The following is a 21,506-nucleotide window of genomic DNA, read 5'->3' as shown; positions in this document are numbered from 1 at the left end:
TACGTCATCATCGCCAGATATGACGTCACGCCTCGAACACAACAGTTCTTGCGGCAGACCTTGAGCTGAAAGAATGTTTTCATCTCCGAGAGAGAGATAACAGTGGGCGTGGGTGTCTAAATACTTGGATTCTGAAGATTATTGTTCCTAGATGAGCACCCATGAAACTTACACTTGGAGTGACACTCAATCATCTAAACATAAAGAAAAAAGTGCAAAAACTGAAAATTGGTAAGAATATAAGCAACCTCTCGAAACGTTCGTAACCCTAAGAATTCTTAACTTTGATGGTAGTCAGTGTGAATGGGCTTAAGAAGTTCGTAGTGCTACGAATGTTTCGAGAATAGCTAGCCAGTACTGCCCTTAAAATAAACTCTTGTCTGTTGGCGGTTCCGTTTGTGGTGTAGTTCATTATACTGTCTATTGAATCAGATGGAACGCAGATAAATGCACGTACGTATGTGCACACGTGTCATGATCATGGAAGGTGTATGTTTTCGGGACATATTTCACAAGTAAGGAAAATATTTTTACAGTTTGACAGTCTAAGCTGCGTATTTCACTTGACAGGCTTATCATGAAATCGATCTTAAGTGTCCGAGTAGCCATGTAAAATGGAAATATCGCGAAAAAGAACCTAGTGTTTCTTGGAAACGCCTTTACTTGCATTGCATATGTTATTACTTGCAAAGTTGACTGTCTGACATAGATCTACATACTCGAATACGACTGTCTGACATAGATCTACATGCTCGGATGCGACTGTCTGACATAGATCTACATACTCGAATACGACTGTCTGACATAGATCTACATGCTCGGATGCGACTGTCTGACATAGATCTACATACTCGGATGCGACTGTCTGACATAGATCTACATACTCGGATGCGACTGTCTGACATAGATCTACATACTCGGATGCGACTGTCTGACATAGATCTACATACTCGGATGCGACTGTCTGACATAGATCTACATACTCGGATGCGACTGTCTGACATAGATCTACATACTCGGATGCGACTGTCTGACATAGATCTACATACTCGGATGCGACTGTCTGACATAGATCTACATACTCGGATGCGACTGTCTGACATAGATCTACATACTCGGATGCGACTGTCTGACATAGATCTACATACTCGAACACGACTGTTTGACATAGATCTACATACTCGGATGCTCACAAGCAGCATGTTTTAAGGTTGTACCAGTTTCTGTAGTGACCTCACCAACTGTCTAACAGCTATAGAAAATTCTTGACACTGAACTTTTCATTTTGTCCGAATCTACTTCATTGTCTATAAAAGCTCAGGTTCAGGTTTTACAATCTGTCGGTACTGGACATTACTGGATGTACAGACTCTCAGTACAGGATGTACAAGCTGTAAGTATTAAGTGTAAAAGGTGTCAGTACAAGATGTACAGGCTGTCAGTACAAGATCCACAGTCTGTAAGTACTGGATGTACAGATTGTAAGTACTGGATGTTCAGGCTGTCAATACTGGATGTACAGGCTGTATGTACTGGATGTACAGACTGTAAGTACTGGATGTACAGGCTGTATGTACTGGATTTACAGGCTGTATGTACTGGATGTTCAGGCTGTATGTACTGGATGTACAGACTGTAAGTACTGGATGTTCAGGCTGTCAATACTGGATGTTCAGGCTGTATGTACTGGATTTACAGGCTGTATGTACTGGATGTTCAGGCTGTCAATACTGGATGTTCAGGCTGTATGTACTGGATTTACAGGCTGTATGTACTGGATGTTCAGGCTGTCAATACTGGATGTTCAGGCTGTATGTACTGGATGTACAGGCTGTATGTACTGGATGTTCAGGCTGTATGTACTGGATTTACAGGCTGTAAGTACTGGATGTTCAGGCTGTCAATACTGGATGTTCAGGCTGTATGTACTGGATGTTCAGGCTGTCAATACTGGATGTTCAGGCTGTATGTACTGGATTTACAGGCTGTATGTACTGGATGTTCAGGCTGTATGTACTGGATTTACAGGCTGTATGTACTGGATGTTCAGGCTGTCAATACTGGATGTTCAGGCTGTATGTACTGGATTTACAGGCTGTATGTACTGGATGTTCAGGCTGTATGTACTGGATTTACAGGCTGTATGTACTGGATGTTCAGGCTGTATGTACTGGATTTACAGGCTGTATGTACTGGATGTTCAGGCTGTATGTACTGGATTTACAGGCTGTAAGTACTGGATGTTCAGGCTGTCAATACTGGATGTTCAGGCTGTATGTACTGGATTTACAGGCTGTATGTACTGGATGTTCAGGCTGTATGTACTGGATTTACAGGCTGTATGTACTGGATGTTCAGGCTGTATGTACTGGATTTACAGGCTGTAAGTACTGGATGTTCAGGCTGTCAATACTGGATGTTCAGGCTGTATGTACTGGATTTACAGGCTGTATGTACTGGATGTTCAGGCTGTATGTACTGGATTTACAGGCTGTATGTACTGGATGTTCAGGCTGTATGTACTGGATTTACAGACTGTATGTACTGGATGTTCAGGCTGTATGTACTGGATTTACAGGCTGTAAGTACTGGATGTTCAGGCTGTCAATACTGGATGTTCAGGCTGTATGTACTGGATTTACAGGCTGTATGTACTGGATGTTCAGGCTGTATGTACTGGATTTACAGGCTGTATGTACTGGATGTTCAGGCTGTATGTACTGGATTTACAGGCTGTAAGTACTGGATGTTCAGGCTGTCAATACTGGATGTTCAGGCTGTATGTACTGGATTTACAGGCTGTATGTACTGGATGTTCAGGCTGTCAATACTGGATGTTCAGGCTGTATGTACTGGATGTTCAGGCTGTATGTACTGGATTTACAGGCTGTATGTACTGGATGTTCAGGCTGTATGTACTGGATTTACAGGCTGTATGTACTGGATGTTCAGGCTGTATGTACTGGATTTACAGGCTGTAAGTACTGGATGTTCAGGCTGTCAATACTGGATGTTCAGGCTGTATGTACTGGATTTACAGGCTGTATGTACTGGATGTTCAGGCTGTATGTACTGGATTTACAGGCTGTAAGTACTGGATGTTCAGGCTGTCAATACTGGATGTTCAGGCTGTATGTACTGGATTTACAGGCTGTATGTACTGGATGTTCAGGCTGTATGTACTGGATTTACAGGCTGTAAGTACTGGATGTTCAGGCTGTCAATACTGGATGTTCAGGCTGTATGTACTGGATTTACAGGCTGTATGTACTGGATGTTCAGGCTGTATGTACTGGATTTACAGGCTGTAAGTACTGGATGTTCAGGCTGTCAATACTGGATGTTCAGGCTGTATGTACTGGATTTACAGGCTGTATGTACTGGATGTTCAGGCTGTATGTACTGGATTTACAGGCTGTATGTACTGGATGTTCAGGCTGTATGTACTGGATTTACAGGCTGTATGTACTGGATGTTCAGGCTGTCAATACTGGATGTTCAGGCTGTATGTACTGGATGCACAGGACGTTTGTACTGGATGCACAGGACGTTTGTACTGGATGCACAGGACGTTAGTACTGGATGCACAGGCTGTAAGTACTGGATGTACAGGCTGTAAATACTGGATGTACAGATTGTAAGTACTGGATGTACAGGCTGTATGTACTGGATGTACAGGCTGTCAGTACTTTGTCTAGAAGCTGTCAGTACTCGACGTACAAGGCGTAAGTTCAGGGTGTACCAGCTGTCTGTACTGGGTGTATAGGCTGTCAGAAACAGTACTGCTAGTACAGGCTATCAGTACTGGATGTAAGAACGGGATGTAAGGGCTGCAAGTACTGAGTATACAGGCTGTAATTTCCGGATGTACAGGCTTTCAGTGTTAGATGTAGAAGCTGTCATTACAGGATGAACAGTATATAAGTACAAGATGTACAGGTCGTGAAGTACTTAATGTACAGGCTGTAAGTAAAGGATGTACAAGCTGTCAGTACTGGATCTGCAGTCAGTCAGTGCAAAGTTTACAGGTTCTAAGTATTGGATGTACAGGTTGTCAGTGCTGGATTACAGGGTGTAAATAGTAGAAGTACAAGCTGTCACTACTCGGAGTACAGGTTGCTAATACTGGATGTACAGGCTGCCAGTAGTGGATGTACAGGTTGTCAGTACAAGATTCATGGGCTGTCAGTACTGGACAGGCTGTCAGTACTGGATGCACAGGCTGATGTACAATTTGTCAATACTCGATTACAGGCTGTCAGTACTGGATGTAAAAGCTGTCAGTACGGGATGTACAAGCTGTGTGTATTCGGTGTACAGGCTGTCAATACTATATGTAGAGGCTGCCAGTACTAGGTGTATAGTCTGTGAGTACAGGATGTGCAGGCTGTTACTACTGTATGTATGGGTTGTACGCTCCAGATGTACAGGCTATACTGGCTGTCAGTACTCGGTGTACAGGTTGTCAGTACTAGATATACACGCTGTCAGTACACATTTTACAGCGTGTAAGTAGGAGATGTACAGCCTCTCAGTACTGGATTACAGGCTATAAGTGTGAGGTATTTACACTGCCAGTACTAGGTGTACAGGCTGTAAGTACTCTATGTGCAGGTTGTCAGTATTAGAGTGAAGGCTGTAAGTGGTAGATATACAGGCGGCTGGAGTACTGGATTACAGGCTTTTAGCAGTGGATGCACAAGCTGCCAGTACTCGGTGTACAGTATGTCAGTACTGGATTACAGGCTGTAATTCGTAGATGTACAGGCTGCCAGTACTAAATGTACAGGTTTTAAGTACTGGATTACTGGCTGTAATTAGTGGATGTACAGGCAGTCAGTACTAAATGTCCAGGTTGTAAGTACTTGATTACAGGCTGTAATTAGTAGATGTACAGGTTGTCAATACTGGATTACAGCCTGCCAGTAGTGGATGTATAGGCTGTAAGTATTCTATGTACAGGTTGTAAGTACTGGATTACAAGCTGTAATTAGTAGATGTACAGGCAGCTAGTACTCGGTGTACAGACTATCACTAATACTTCTACAAGTTGTCACTACAGGATGAACAGGCTATCAGTATACTGGGTGTACAGGCTGCCAGTACTTGACAGTATTACCACTAGATGGTAGTAGTAGCAGCAGCAGCAACAGTAGTAGTAGTTGAATGAACACAGTGACGCTTTCTGATGTGTGTACTATGTGACAAGCTCGATTACCTAACGGTTAGCGACCCAACTACGTTCATTTCTTGCAGCTATTCTGTACACAATGATAATCTTGGCATTAAACTGTTTCTCCTATCCCACACGTGTATCCATGTGAAACATATCTCAGTAACCTCCAATGCTGGTTTTAGCTCATCAAAAAGTTGAAAATTAGTTTTAAAAGTACTAATTTAAACACACACCGACATGCCTACGTTATGAACGTCATCGAAATCACAGCACGCCTGACAACACTGACTGTAGCCTGTGTATGTAGATTTTGGAACATGGGACTAATTCATGCATAACGATGTTCAATAAGATGTTTGGATATGGATTATGTGTGCCATTTGTCGTCGAAGTTGATTCCCATGGTCTGGAACGCTTGAGTAACTCACGTCCAGCTGGGACGTTGTTGCATAACACAGTCCGAGGGTCTGGGGCTCGGAGACGTCTCATAGTGCTCCATTGTTTCAGACGCTTGTGATTTAACACAAGGCTCGAACTACACGAGACTGTGTCACAACGCCTAGTTTCAGCTGATTCGCACGTGCTTATTGGGTTCAAGGGCTGAACTATTTAATTTTCGGTGTAGAGGGGTGGTGCATTTCCTATACAATAATAAATATATGTATCCCTTATTCTTGTAGTCGGTATGTATCGAAACATTTAATAATGCTTTTATTTTGTTTACTTTGGCAAATTACCTGAGCTTACACCTATGTAGAAAATGCTTATCTCAAACTATAATCAAGCTCCCCTCCTTTGAAGTGGTTTCTCCCTGATGTCGTACTATAAAGCACAGATACATTCACACCTCTGTCTCGATTGTCGATTTATCGCATCGTATCCTAGCTATCAGCAGTATTCTACGCTTTCTACGCGTTCTTCGCATTCTTCGCATTCTACGCGTTCTTCGCATTCTACGGAATCTGCGTATTCTCAGAGATGTTCAGTTTCCTTCGTTCTCGAACAGCTCAGGGACCCCAGGCGACCCAGACACCACAGACCACCCAGGGACTCCCGGCAACACCCACGTCACAGACCACCCAGGGACTCCCGGCAACACCCACGTCACAGACCACCCAGGGACTCCTGGCAACACCCACGTCACAGGCCGGCACCAAGGCATCATCGTCCAGGATGTCATCGACTTCTTCGACGTCCTCGACTCCATTTGCCACCCCGATGACAACAACACCCGTTTCAACAACTTCACGTGGAGGTGCAACAGCAATGAATGTGAGTCAACACAGCATTTCCTACTGTTTCTGTATCACTCATTCAACTTGTTCTACCATATGTCTACAGGTTCTATACACATCTACTGTCTTATTCCTGTGTAGCATGTGTCTGAAATGGCTGTGTGCCTCAAATACGTGAGTGACAAGGCACTGACAGGTCAGCATGTATGGACGTGTGTAGCCGATGATCGGTCATCTTATTACTCACACTTGAACCACCATTTTACTTTCACACCGGGCAGTATGGTAACCTAGTGGCAAGAGGGTTCGCTCGTCACACCAACGACTCGGGTTCGATTCCCTGTATGGGTACAATGTGTGAAGTCCATATCTGGTGTCGCCCTTAGTGTTATTGATGACATATTGTTTACAGCTACGAAAAACCATGTTCACTCTGCGCTAACGCCTTTCACGGGTTTTGTGACAAATATGCAGACTAATGGCCGTGGTGTCAATACACTGTCTTCAGTGTCTTGTGTGGGCACGTTTGCAGAAGTGATGTGGCTTAGTTTTTGAGAGGTGCCCAGTTAATCCATAGGTAAGAGTTCCACCCGTAACCCCCATCCCAATCAAAAGCCAAAATTACAAACTGACATGCATACCTCACACTAAATATACATTCAGTAAACTAGAACAGATATGAAACAAAATGCTGTAATCTAGTAATCGTTTACGTGAACACATACTCTAGTATAGATGTGAAAACTGATAAGTACAGTTGTGTGACCCGTCTTATATTTGTTGTGTGACAGCTTGTTGAAGCCCGGCTCCAACAGCTGCAAGAAGACCTCCGAAGATCACAGGAGGAGAACCGACAGCTGGAAGACGCACTCATGAGAACCCAGGAGGAGAACCGGGGCCTGAAGCAGGAACTAAGCCGACTGACAGCAAACGTAAGTGTGCAGGAAAACAGTCATGTCGCCTTGATTCTAGTTAAAGATTTCCGCTCGGAATCCCCGTTTGTTCGTATCATTCTACACTTAAGAATAGATGTGTTTGTATAGAAAGCTTACCCTAACCCTAAAACTAACATAAAGCTTAACGTATCCCCAAAACTTACACCCTATTACATAGAAACAATAGAAAAGTAGAATACATTTCAAGCGGGGTGCCTACGGAACTTTTAACGATGTTAGCACAAGTCGGACATATGGCGTTACCGATATCTCCTCTCTCTCTGTATAGAAATATTTATATATAATATAGTAATTATTATATAGGCCGGCTTGAAATACCGTTTGGCTATTAATAACTTTACAATGTATTGCGATCACTTCTTAGAAGTTGTACCTGATGATTTCATCTGTCTGTAATTTGTGGACACATCCATCTGGGTCACCTTGCATTTCTCACTTAATATAGTCACTCCAGATAGTATACTAGAGAAAAACCTGGAGAGTTTTCATGTGTGTATTTGCATGAGCACACGTGTACTATCTGCTCTGTAGCCTCTTTTACAACAGTCAGCAGTGGCAGCGACATCGGCGGCAGCAACATCAGCGACAGCGACGTCAGTGTCAGTCAGTGTAGCCACTCAGACCGTGCCAGAGGTAACTATAATTCATTCTTATTCTGACTAATTACTGATAAACAAGCAACCTTATATGTGACAATTTCAATGTGTCATGTATTGTTAAATGTGACGGGATGTTTTCTTTCTATAATTCATGCCCGCCTTGGAGTCCAGGACACTGACCTCCTCGAAAACATTCGCTTCAGTCATCTGGTTTTCCCTAATTGGATGTACAAACTGAACTAGTGCAGAGTGTAAATTTTAGCCAGTACAGTAGAACATTTTCTCCCTGCAGGTTTCCCCTCTATATCCTACATCTTCGGCATCGACCTCCGCCTCGACTTCTGCCATCGCCTCCACCTCATCATCGACACCTGTAGCGTCTGTCACGTTGGCGACATTGGCGACGGTGCCAACTGTGAGTAACGAACATTTCAGGAATAGTTAAACTCCCTTTTTTGCCAAGTTAACCTGACATTTCCGAATGACCTTAAACCCCCCAAAAAGGTTACCATGTTACCTGTCTTCCGTTACTTTTGTGGAGATAACCTGTGAAGATCCTGGTTAGAATTGATTTTCAGTAACGTATTCTTGTTGAAAGATGCCACTAACAGAATCAAGTGATTAGGCTTGCTGCCTTGGTTCATACCTGCAATCGTATCCCAGTTCACTAAATAGCGTGGTACAAACTCAATTATTTACGCACAGCCACCAATAGCTAGAATATTATACAGTGCGGCGTTAAACACCAATCAGCCAACCTACAGTGGTTGTCGATCTATAGGCTTAATTTCACGTTATGTTGTTGATATATGTATATAAGTACATGGTTATCATCACGATATGGGCGGATTCTTGCTGATATGACGTACAACTGTCACCAATCTATTTTCTTTTTAAATTACATTATTTCAGACTCAGACACTCCACAACCAACAACGAGACGCCAGGTACAGGCAGAGGACGCAGGCCAGACAGCAACAACAGCGGCAGCAGCACCAGCAACGACAGAGGGAGCAGAGAGCGGAGGAGCAGCGCCTGGCTCGTCAGCTGCAAGAGAGACATGTTCATCATCAGCATCAGCAACTCTACCAGGATCTCTTGCATCAGTTTGACGAAGCACAGAGAACTTCGGTGAGAGTTTCTTTTCATCTGTTCACTATCTAAACGTCCTTTTGTGACAGATTTCTTAATCAAAACATCACAAAATTATTCTATTGCGTCATACACCTTTCATGCAAATCAAATATTTTGAAACTGTAAGTTCTAATATTTCGTTATTGTGGGGGACACAGGTATCATGCCGAATTTCCCTGCACATACTCTAATCCCTGGCACCCGTGGCGAGCCACCTCCTCGTGGTGGGTGCTGGGTAATGCTAAGAGCTCGCCGACACCCCCGTAGTGGACCCGGGGGGATATTTGGTCCACCAACCCGTTTGCCGTGGGTTGCGTCCCGTGTCGGTGGAGGACGGGATCCTGGTGGTTGAGGGCACTGGGGCTTTTAACTGTGTTCCATTGCCCAACACACCACTTTGGCCCTGACTTCACCTAGACGGGTGGTCGAATGGGCCCGGTTCGACCAATCGGCTGGTCATGCCAAGCCCTGTGCATGGAGGATATGTATCATTGCACAAATTTTATTTGGATTTTAACTTTCGGTCTTGGCTTATTTGTTCATTGAGCTTTTCGAAATTTAAAATGCATTTTTGAAGTTCTGAACTTTTGCCTAGAGTCTTATGCCCAGAAGGCGGTGGCTCATGGGTCAATCTGGTAGATTAATTATTTCTAATTCTTCTGCTGGAGTATATCATCCGGGTATCCTTGGTGCTGTAAGCTGGAGGCCCGCTTGCTTTAGCATTGTCCTTGTGATACTCCGTGGTGGGTGGGGAGCTCGGATGATGAACCATATTACACTAACCATGGCTTATGAAACTCCAACAAAAAAACCAAAACGTCCACTTGATATTGACCCTGTTGATACTGACCATAGACCGTCTACATCGATTGAGTATTGGCCACGTTTCATTGTGATTGAGACTCCTGATAAGACACCGTTGAAATTGAACCCCTTTGCTGTATCCAAAGGTATTCAAGGTATTGCTGGGGATGTGAAGAACATAAGACGCTTACGTTCGGGTGCCCTGCTAGTCGAGTGCGGGAAAAAGCAGCAAGCAACAAATCTGATGAATATTAAATCTTTCGTGGGCATTCCCGTCACGGTTTCTGCACACAAAACCTTGAATACAAGTAAAGGTATCGTGAGAGATAGATCGATTGTTTGATGACATGTCGGAACTTGATATAGGATCTGAAATGAAAGATCAAGGTGTACTATATGTCAAGCGCTTTACAACTCGCAGAAACAACGAAACCGTCAAAACAAATACGTATCTGTTTACTTTCTCATGTCCTAATCCTCCAAAATCGGTGAAGGCAGGCTACTGCAACATACAAGTTGATACCTACATCCCCAACCCGCTCAGGTGTTTTAAATGCCAGAAATATGGACACGGTGTAAATACGTGCACATTGTCTGTTGTGTGTGCTCACTGTGGTGAGAAGACGCACACAACAGAAGATTGTGACAGCGATTATAAAAAATGCACCAATTGCTCAGGCGACCATTCGTCCTTTTCTAAACAGTGTCCTATTTGGAAAGAGCAAATGGAGATCAATAAAATAAAATTTACTCAAAATATCTCTTTTTCGGAGGCCAAAAAACTGGTAAAGAGATCTGATCTTCCACAAACTTATGCTACAGTAGCAAAAACATCATCGGGATCTAAATCTAACACTACATCAACCACAGGCTGCCAAACTACGTTGACTTGGGTAAATTGCGATTCTCCACAGCTTTTGTACCCAGCTATATCATCACAGACTGAGGAATCACTTCCTAGTACCTCAAAGTCGTCTTCTGATCACAAATCATCATCTCAGTCACACTCAAAGTCTCAATCCACAGCTGATAGTCAACAAACTGTGAAAAATAAATCGAAGCCAAAGCCTGATGCTTCAAAACAACAAAGTGGCAGAGCTCCTAAAGGGTCACAGAACAAAATTCAATTGTTCAATAAATACGGGTCTCTTGAAGACATGGACGTTTCTGAAAACGTCCATTCTAGGGTACATAGCTTGTCGCCCTCTAAAAGAGTGCGGGGTAGATCCCCAATAAATCCCCCCAAACGATAGTTTATTCCACTAATATTGTACAGTGGAACTGCAGAGGATTAAGGACTAATTCACATGAATTACAGCTATTAGTCCAAGATTTTATACCTTCAGCGATATGTCTCCAAGAGACATATTTAAAACAAACAGATACATTTAACCTTCGTCAGTTTAATGCATATCACTGTTTTGCACCTCCGGGTGATAGGGCCACTGGCGGATCATCCATTCTAGTCAAACAAAACGTTATTCAAAGCCCTGTTTCACTTAATACTAATATGCAGGCTGTTGCAGTGAGAATTACTTTACATGTAGCGTTTACGCTATGCTCTCTTTATATTTCTCCGTCTTCGACCTTTGCCAAAACTGATCTTCAAGCTCTATATTATTATGGGAGATTTAAATGGGCACAACCCACTCTGGGGTAGTGTAACTACAACCACTAAAGGGAAATTGTTGGAGGACTTTTGTTCTGACAATGACTTATGTATTTATAATGATGGTTCCAACACATATTTACACCCTGGGACAGGGACCTATTCTGCTCTTGACTTGTCATTGACAACTTCCGAACTACTAAATGAATTCGAATGGTCAGTCCACGATGACCTCTGTGGAAGTGACCATTTTCCTACTATGTTAAAAGCTGTAACTCCATCCGATGTTCCTCCGTCATCAAGACGAAATTTTAAAAAGGCTAACTGGGCTTTATATGAAACACTGTGTGCTGAAAAACTTAAACCTGAACGTTTTATTGACGTTCCCGATGCTATTAAATACTTTTCGGATGAACTGAATTCCATAGCTGATGAGTGTATACCAAAGTCCTCTGTAGTTCCACACATAAGAAAACCATGGTTCAACGATGAGTGCAAACAAGCTCGGAAGGCAAGGAAAAAAGCAGAACATTATTTCCGTCGCCATCCTATGGTGCATAATTTAAATAAATTTAAAATTTTGAATGCTAAAGCACGGCGTACTTTTAGACAGAACAAACGCCAATCTTGGCAAAATTATGTATCTAAAATAAATTCTCGGACAAGGTATGGAACATGGTCCAGAAAATCAAAGGTAAAGGTACTAAATCTACTGTCCATCATCTTAAAGATGGAGATCAATTACTTACTGATAAATCAGATATCGCAAATAAATTGGGCGAAACACTCGCTAAACACTCTTCCTCTTCTAATTATTTACCTAAATTCCAGCAGTATCAAAAAGAACAAGAAAAGAAAACTATTAATTTCAATTCTGATAATGGGGAAGATTATAATGAAGCGTTTTCTATTCATGAACTCCATACTGCTCTTGATCAGGCTCATGACACTGCTACTGGAGCTGATAACATACATTATAAACTCCTGAAGCACTTACCAGAATCCTGCCTAGAAACTCTCCTCAATATTTTTGATGATATTTGGACATCGGGTAACTTTCCTCCGTCATGGCATGACGCCATAGTAGTACCAATACCTCAACCTGGACGTGATCATACGGATATATCCAATTATCGTCCGATTTCATTAACAAGCTGTGTTTGCAAGACCATGGAACGCATGATAAATAATCGACTTGTTTGGTACTTGGAAACTAATAACCTTATCACAGATATACAATGTGGTTTCCGCAAAAACAGAAGAACTGTCGATCACTTAGTGCGTTTAGAATCATTTGTAAAAAACGCACTAATTCATAAACAACATGCTGTGTCTATCTTTTTTGATCTTGAAAAAGCATATGACACTACTTGGAAATATGGCATTTTACGAGATTTACATGACTTCGGGTTGCGAGGTCGTTTGCCTGAATTTATTGCCAAGTTTTTAAATAACAGACAATTCCAGGTCCGCGTGGGCTCTACCCTGTCTGATCATTACGATCAGGATCAGGGTGTTCCACAAGGCAGTATTTTGTCAGTCACTCTTTTTAGCATCAAGATCAACAGTTTATCTAAAGTTTTAAACGATTCAATTGATGGATCGTTATTTGTGGATGATTTTAATATTTCTTGAGTAGTATATACAATGGGGGTTTTAAAACACTTTCAAGAAATGTCTCTACAAAGCCTTATTTACTAAATAAGGCTTTGGTTGGGTCCTTAGCTCTTGCTACTATTACCCCTACTACTTAACGTGTGTTGGAGGTAACACTGTGCCTATGTCACGTTTATATCAATGAAACAGTTTAACGTGAACAGCCTACGATCACTTTGGTGTTCGTAATAAAGGCTTGCTGGGCTTTTTGTATCCCCTGTTCTATGTACTTTTTTTTCTCGTCTTCGCTGATAGCAGACTTACGAGACTTGGACCGAATATCTTGTTTCATTCCGTTATATTTTGTGAGTTCAGAGAGGATTGAACGAAACTCCTCTTCTGAGATCTTACCATCAGAGAGTGCCGTGGAAATACGCTCACTCACTGTGTTGAGCTTTGCTTCAGCCAGAACCCTGATCTCGTCGTGTTTCAATGCCTTACGATGAAGTCTGCGTGATACTAACTTAAGCGCCAACCCTGCCAACCCTGCCACCCCAGCTGTTATTTCAATACCTAGCACTATAGGTGCGGCCACGATGGTAGCCAACAACCCAACGCCTGCCGCCCCTAGTCCCATGCTGGTTGCCATAAGGGTAGTGTCAGCCCCGTCCACGATATTGAAAGCTCTATTGTACTTCTTACATAGTGCTTTCCGCGTGTCACGGTCTTGTTCTAGTTGACGTTTCACATCACATAACTGCCTCAAGCGGAACCCATCTACGGTTTCCAGCGTCTTCGCTACTTCCTCTACGACTGGGTACAGACCCATCCTATAATATATATTTTGAAAGATATTTTAATTGGGTTTCAGTTAAAAGTCTATCAATGAATTTGAAGCCTACAAGATCTAGACTATTAGTCAGGGTAATAGGTGAGAGTCTAATAGAATTTCCTGTTGTAATAAAAACCCCACTGGGACTTATTAAGTGGTTTATAGGACCCGTGGTATCCCGTTGTATAACAATACGACAATATTGGTCTATGTGTTCGTCAAACCAGTGTATTGACACCCCGGGTAAAATTTGGTGTACTCTTGAGGTGTTTTCATTGTTTAAATAAAAGAAGACTTCTATGATGAGTGTGAAAGGGGGGAATATCTCAAAACCTATGTCATAAGTATTATTGCTAAATATTAATTTATTGTTTGGCCAAGCCCTTAACCCATTTGTTTCGGTATACAAACGTATCGGAGATCCTAAGTGATTCTCCGGAATGAAATCCCCGGGCCAGATACCGTTGTTCCTAATCTTAGAGATATACCCCGTATCTGCAGCTATTATGATATAAGGTGAGGTGGGTGTTAAGTTGAGCAGCCATTTGGGCTCTTTAAAATCTGATAACGACACCCGTCTGTACACGTTGTCTTTGAAGTGCAGGATATATAAGGTGTCTTCCTCACCAGGCTGATCGAATCCCTCCGTATCTCCTTGGTCGTTAAGCGTAGTGTTGGGATGACCGGTCATTATTATACTATTACGATATAATTTCCAACTGGTTTTTTGATAATAATTCAGGGGTTAACTTCATACCCATGAAGTGTATGTTGTCAGGCAGGAAGATCTTGGTTAGTGATATCTTGTTTTCCACGATCACGTTGACCCCCTCCAGACTGGTGGCGGCTCCAACACCCACCCGCACGTAAACGTTGCAAACTTGATACTGGTGTCGTTTCACCCACCCCAGTTTGATCCCCTTCACGATCTCAACATCATTCACCGATGGTTCCCCTAGGTAGACTTTGATGATCAGTGTTGAGTTTGCCGGTAGACTCTCTAGTATCTTGACCACGCCTTCGAATTCAGACACCAACTGCAATGTCACGTTTTGTATGGTCAGTTTACTCGATAGCATGTGGGCTGCCATAGTGTTGAGTGGGCTGACGACTACGCTACGTCTCTGAGTTGGGACATAAGCCACGAGCAGGGTTCCATTGTTCACGACTTTGTTTAGGTGGTTGTCTTTGTTATCAGTAAACACGTAAGGGGAGCCGAGCCTAATATTGAGAAACCAGTCGTTATCGGGTAACAACACCCACTTGTCATCTTCGGTGAAGACGAGCATATATGGCTTGTTTCGGGCGACGGTAGTGCTCTCAACATCGTCTAAGTCGAACAGTTTACCCCCAAACGATGGGTATATTATCCAGTTATCACCGGTGTTGACAAGGGCGTACTTAGTGTTGACTGTTGCTCTTGTGGTATCTACTATATCACTTAGGGTTCCACCGGAGACTTCAACGCGTTTGTAAATGTTGTTTTTCAGTTGCAAGGCGTACGATTTACCATCTACTCCGGGAGCGTCGAAACTGCGCGTGTCTCCAAGGTCGGAGAGCCCGATATTGACGCATTTTTTCACTCCGGGCCCTTGTGCACTGGTCATTTTACATGAAGCGTTAAGCTGAGGTATCCTATATTTACAGGATTATGATTTATATCTAACACCGATATTATCAGCTCAGGTATGTTGCCCTCTCTTATACTGCCTCTCTAATCTAATAATTATACTAATCTCTTATACTGCCGTGGTGAAAACGACTCGGTTCTACCGTCGTTGTATTTCTCAGTTTTCACCGGCACTGCTCTCAGTATAGTGGAAGGGTGACCTCCTTGAATGTTGTACGTTGTGCTCACCTGACCGAGATGAATGTACAGCTCTCGGTACGGTACTAGGTCGGGTAACTTCGTGCCTGTGACGGTTGTTGTTGGTTTTATCTCGTCAGGAGACATACCGAGTATCCTCGCTAATGGTCGGCTGAGCCTCAAGGAGGTTCTTCCGTTGTTGATTAACACCACTGTGCCGTTTGAGTCGTTCATCTTGAGTTCGGCTCCCAGGGGTTTGAAGACCTCGTCGTTTAGAGAGCACACGCTGTAGTAGCCGTCAGTTATCTGACTGCGAGTTCCACTGACGAACAGCTTATTGTTGCTGGCGTTGATGTTAGTCCATTGCGGTAGGTAGGTGATATCGCAGAGTGCGACTTCGAGTTGACCTGACGTGTTATCGATCGCGTGCGTCAGCTGAACGGCCTCACCGCTCGTTATTCCTGGAAGTGTTATGTACATATTATAATATATAAATTATATATTATAATATGGACTTAGCACACTTGAAAATCGTGGTGGTAGGTAGTACGGGGTTTAAAGCAACCTTTATTAATATCTTTGAAAACTATATCGTGTCCGTTAATAACGTGCAGGCGGTGGTAAACTGGAATCAAAACCCAATGCAGTTTTGGCAGAACCAACTCAACTTTGCTGTGTGGTGTGCGACGACAGGGTCGGGTGTGACACTAGACTACGGTATAGACGAACTGAGTAAGGCGGTTATTTTGTTTCATATTTATTATCAAACGAGACGAATATTGAAGGAAATAAGTGCTCCTCTTCCCCAAGATAAAGCGTGGAGTATGACGAATAACCCCTATGATAAACGCGCTTATGAACGTGTTTGTGGGGAGTTTGAGATTCCAACGAATAAAGACTTTCGCCTTCCTGGTGTGAACCATGGTCTCGGTATAGTTTACGTGTACTTCTACAGGTCCGGAACATATATAGCCGGTTCTAAAGATGGTTCATACAACCCAAGCAAACATACATTTACAGGTCCCACAACGAATGAAAAGGTCCATGTCAGCTGTATAAAGCAAACCAATCCTGATGCAGCCACAGCCTGGACTAAAATGATCTCAAAAACATCGAAAGAATTCACTCGTGCTGGTACAATACGCTTGAACGACTCGATTCGAACGTACGTGTGGGCGCTGTTGGGTGCGCAGTCGATGACGCGTTCCAACATCCTAGGTAAGGGAACTGCTTACGACGCTCAGAAACAGTTCGTTTCCAACGTTGAGGATGCTATCAATTCTCCAGTTGATCTCCCGCGGGCCATCGACCGTTACCAAAACGTGTTAGAATACGCCAGATCGAAAGTCAATTACGTGTTCGGCGTGGGGCTGTACATGGCTCCGAGTGATATGCAACTGAGAGTAAAAAAAGTGGTGGGTTATAACAATAAAATAGTCATAGCCACGGCGGATCAAAAGTTGGGTATCAACCCCGATATTAACACCCCCTATATCCCACACATCCCACCACGTGAAACGGGTATAGTGGCGCCACCCCCGGAGTCTAAAGTTCATGTGGAGGTACCCCCCACACACCCCCATATTCAGGCCACCAATCATATTGATAATAAAACGGCCCTGGTGGTTGGTGGGGTAGCTTTGGGACTTATTTGGTTAAAAATTTCTTAGCCGCTACGTACACCAGACCCGCCACGGCGACGATGGCTGCCCACAGGTTTTGACTGAACCACATGGTAGTTTTAGCCAGAGCGCCCAACAACCACGAGACGATGCTACCCAGGATGCCGGGTTTAGCTAGGTGTTCCCCGAGTTTTTTTATCCAGTCTTTAACACCGCCGGCAGGTGTGGGAGTTCCGCCGCCGGCAGGCCCCACAGTACCCCCTGTCAGTGACACCACCAGGGTTGATATGATGAAACCCAATGCAGTCAGAACGCTGACGATGGTGATCCCTTGCTCCCGGAACAATATCCGAATCCTGTCTGCTAACGTGGTGTCTCGGTGGAGGACTTGATTGATGGTTTCCCGTATACGGCTGACCTGGGATCTAAGCTTTTCTTTGAAGGAGGATGCTGTCTCCAGCCAGGTCTGCCTTTCCTCTTCCAAATTACGTATTCGTTCCTCGATGGTGGCTTTCATAGACTCGTCCTCAGTTTCACCGAGTTTTTTCTTTTCATAGGCGATGTGGTCGTCTATCTCACTCATTTTGGCCGTGCTTTTCCAGAGCTGACCACGAATGGTTTGCATCGTCAGGTCCAACCCCCGCAGTTCCCGAAAGGTAATTTCGAGACCCGGGAAGGGCTTGTTCTCATAGTCGGCCAACACCTTTTTAATATCATAAGTCATGTTTTGATCCGATGGGGCGTCCCTGATGCCTTCCAGATTTTGAACTAACTTCGGAGGAATCTTAGGTTGCGCGCCACTGTAATCTACGAAGCCTAGTTCATCGCGGACAAACTTAATTTTATATTTACCTTCCAATGTTTTTAAGGCAAGCGGTTTTCCCGTGCTTTTATGCACGAGATCGGCCTCCGGGCGAGCCTTCAAACGCAGCAGACCATCCTTATCAACAAAAAACTCGTTATAGGCTCGCCCCAACGGCTCTACGTAATGTTTATCCTTTTTTAAACCATCATAAAATCCGTCGACGGCGCCCCTAATAAGTTCGTCGGCAGCCGGCTGTAGGTAAGGACTGAATGAGGTCTCCTGGTCATCATCGAATGCCTGGCCACTATCGCCCGGTATCTCCGTCATATCTATGTCTTCATCCATTAGTATTAAAAATATATTTCTTTTATATAACAATGTACGGCAGAAAATTAGATCCTTTCAGAAGATTGAGAGAGCCATTAGGCGCCAGAGCCGTGCGCCAGTTGGTGACCATCACCAACAATCCCAGCAAGATAGACCAGAATCAAACTCTGCTGGTTAGATTTCCAAACCTTGGTGAGAATGACCTCATTGTACCAGGCACTGTTCGACTGGCGTTCAATATCACGTTGACCTCCGACAACGACAAACGCGAGCTAGTGCGGAACGTGGGTCGAGCTATCATCAAGAAAACGACCGTCAAGATCAGCGGTAACGAGGTGCTGAGCATCGACGACAGCGACGTGTTTCACTGCTACGGGGATCTCTGGAAAAGCGAGGGAGAACGAGTCAATGATGTGTACCAGGGCATCAGCAAATCAACCCGGTCGCGCATAGGGTATGCCTTCACGCAAGACCAGCTAGACAAGCTATCGGACGGTGAAAAGGCTATCGCTCGAGCATACGGGAATCGATTCTGCGTGCCGCTCGACTTCTAGTTGCTCACGGGACACGCGCCGTTTTACCAGGCCGCGCTGGGTGATAGGCTCGAATACGAGCTCACGTTTAACGACTATAGCAAAGTAGTGCGTACGCCGAACGGTGATGAGGCCAGTTATGCCATAGACAACATCTCTCTGCAGTTCGACATGGTCACTAGCCCGGAGCTGGCCAGGCAGGTTCGAAGCCAGTACTCTGGGAAGATGGCTATCCTGTACGATCGCGTACTGAGGCATAGATCAGTCGTGCGAGATAAGAGCGACACTGTGTGGAATATCAACCTGAACGTGCCGGCGCGATCGATGAAAGGTATCCTGGTCGTCCCCGTGGAGGATTACGAGCCATTCCGGAGGGACAGCGAGAAGTTTTTCAACCCCGAGATTGAAAAGGTGGAAGTGACCATCGAGGGCGTGCCCAACCAGCTGTTCAGTCATGGTATGAGACCACACCAGCAGTGGGATGAGATAAAAAAGCTACCAGTGGGGACCCAACATTATATAACAAAGGACCTGGACCTCGGCTCCGTGCAGATCGGTGAATACCTGACCACCAAGTACGCCCTATGGTTGGACATGCGATCCACGGATGATGATAAACTGCACGGTAGCGGGCGTCGTATAGATAACGGCAGCGAAGGGATAACCATCCACATTACTAAGAAGGCTCAACCCGCTGGTAAGTTGAAATTATATCTGTACGTTATTATGGACGCGCAACTTAATATAGACAATGGGAGATTCGTGCAAGCCATCTACTGAGTGGGGGTACCCCCAACTCCCCACTGACCCACACTGCGCCATAGTGTGCGGGCAGACTGGCTGTGGGAAGACCGTTTTCGTGTTGGATATGTTGGAGGGTTACTACAAGGATGTGTTCGATAACATCGTTATCATGTGCCCTACTCTGAGCATGAATAAAACGTACGCGCGACCTTGGGTGATGACGGACCCGGACGTACACAAAATCGACCCTGGAAAACGCCTGCAGGACTGGTTGAAAGCTCTTCACGAGAAATTTAAAGGGGAACCGACGCTGTTTATACTGGACGACTGCAGTGCTAATCGCGAGATAACAAAAAAGAGAGACATGCTATCGTACCTGGCCTTCTCCGGCCGGCATGCAAATCACAGCGTCTGGGTGCTAACGCAGAAGTTCAACTCGGTGTTGAAAGACCTCAGGGAGCAGACGCGATGGGTGGCCTTATTTCACTGCAAGGACAGGGATTCGTTCGAGGAGTGTTTGAGAGAGAACGATGTGATGAGCAAATTAGAACGGGAACGGGTGAAGAAACAGCTCGCTGAAACTAAACACGCTAAGCTCGTGCTCAAGACCGACCAACCAGTAGCATATAGAGTGTGCTAAAGCTAAGCAAAGCTAAGCTAAAGCTAAGCAAAGCTAAGCTAAAGCTAAGCAAATGCTAAGTATAGCTATGATATTTGAAGTGTTTGTTGTGTGCAACTTAACCTTCATTTCTCTGTGTTTTTTCTGCATCGGGTATTATATAGTTAAAACTAAATCTTACTTGTTATATTATAAGATGGAGTGTGAGGAATTGCTAGAACAATTGTTGGTGGAGGGTTCCCCCACTGATGATAAGCGAGAGAAACTGGTGGCGTTGGCTGTTGGCGGCAAAGCCAAACATTACTTTGGAGACTACACTCCGGATAAAATTCACAAAATGTCAGCCGAAGAAATCGATAAGCTGTACGCTAGATACGAGTCCCGGCTCGGAGCAGAAATGACAAAGACAATAGGATCGGCTATGACCCAGATATACACCGGTATTGTGTCATACTTCCTTCCCATTCCACCAGAGCGCCGACTTTACCTGTGGGAGGACCTCGAGAAAGACCCTTTTATCGAACACGCCGTGAGCTCTATCAGCTGCGGGCTGTACCACAAATATGGTATGTTGTTGGCTCCAGTGACGGCGGCGATTATCACAGCAAAGCATTGTCAATTTGAGAGAAAAAATAATAATAATAGTATAGATGGATACTGCTCCCGAGGTGATACCCCCCACAGTGAGGGAAACCCCAGTGGGGGTACCCCCCACACCCCCAACAGTGAGGGAAACTCCACTGGAGGAAACCCCCACAGTGAGGGAAGTGACCCCAACAGTAACCAGGCAGAAGAATCCTAAGAGAGTAGCTGCAGGTGAAAAACGGTGGTGTAACCAACATAAAATTATTACAGTGACCAACCCCCGACTGTTGTTGGTTGTAGGCGTAACTGCTGCCTTGGCTATCTCGTGGTTATATACACGTGAGGGAAACCCTCACCGTGAGGTGGTACCTGAGGTGGTACCCCCCACTGTCGACCCGCATATCATGTTATAATTTAAAATATTTTTATATATACATAATGTCTGAGGAGAAAACGTTCGTCAACGACGCATACCACGCCACAGTGGTCGCCAGTCTAGCAGTAGGGTACGCTCGGTTGACTA

General features: G+C 44.3%; 1 protein-coding gene across 1 annotated transcript; it reads left to right on the top strand.

Annotated features, from left to right (window-relative positions):
* The first annotated feature begins 6,154 nt into the window (after nucleotides 1-6,154).
* Nucleotides 6,155-9,078, top strand: LOC137281072 (uncharacterized). Its single transcript, XM_067812214.1, has 5 exons — nucleotides 6,155-6,448; nucleotides 7,203-7,343; nucleotides 7,874-8,000; nucleotides 8,259-8,381; nucleotides 8,879-9,078. The coding sequence occupies exons 1-5, from the start codon at nucleotides 6,155-6,157 to the stop codon at nucleotides 9,076-9,078; spliced, it is 885 nt and encodes a 294-aa protein (XP_067668315.1).
* The last annotated feature ends 12,428 nt before the right edge of the window (nucleotides 9,079-21,506 follow it).

This window comes from Haliotis asinina, chromosome 4, assembly GCF_037392515.1.
Source record: "Haliotis asinina isolate JCU_RB_2024 chromosome 4, JCU_Hal_asi_v2, whole genome shotgun sequence".
Classification (NCBI taxonomy): domain Eukaryota; kingdom Metazoa; phylum Mollusca; class Gastropoda; order Lepetellida; family Haliotidae; genus Haliotis; species Haliotis asinina.
This window is presented reverse-complemented; position numbering and strand designations above follow the sequence as displayed.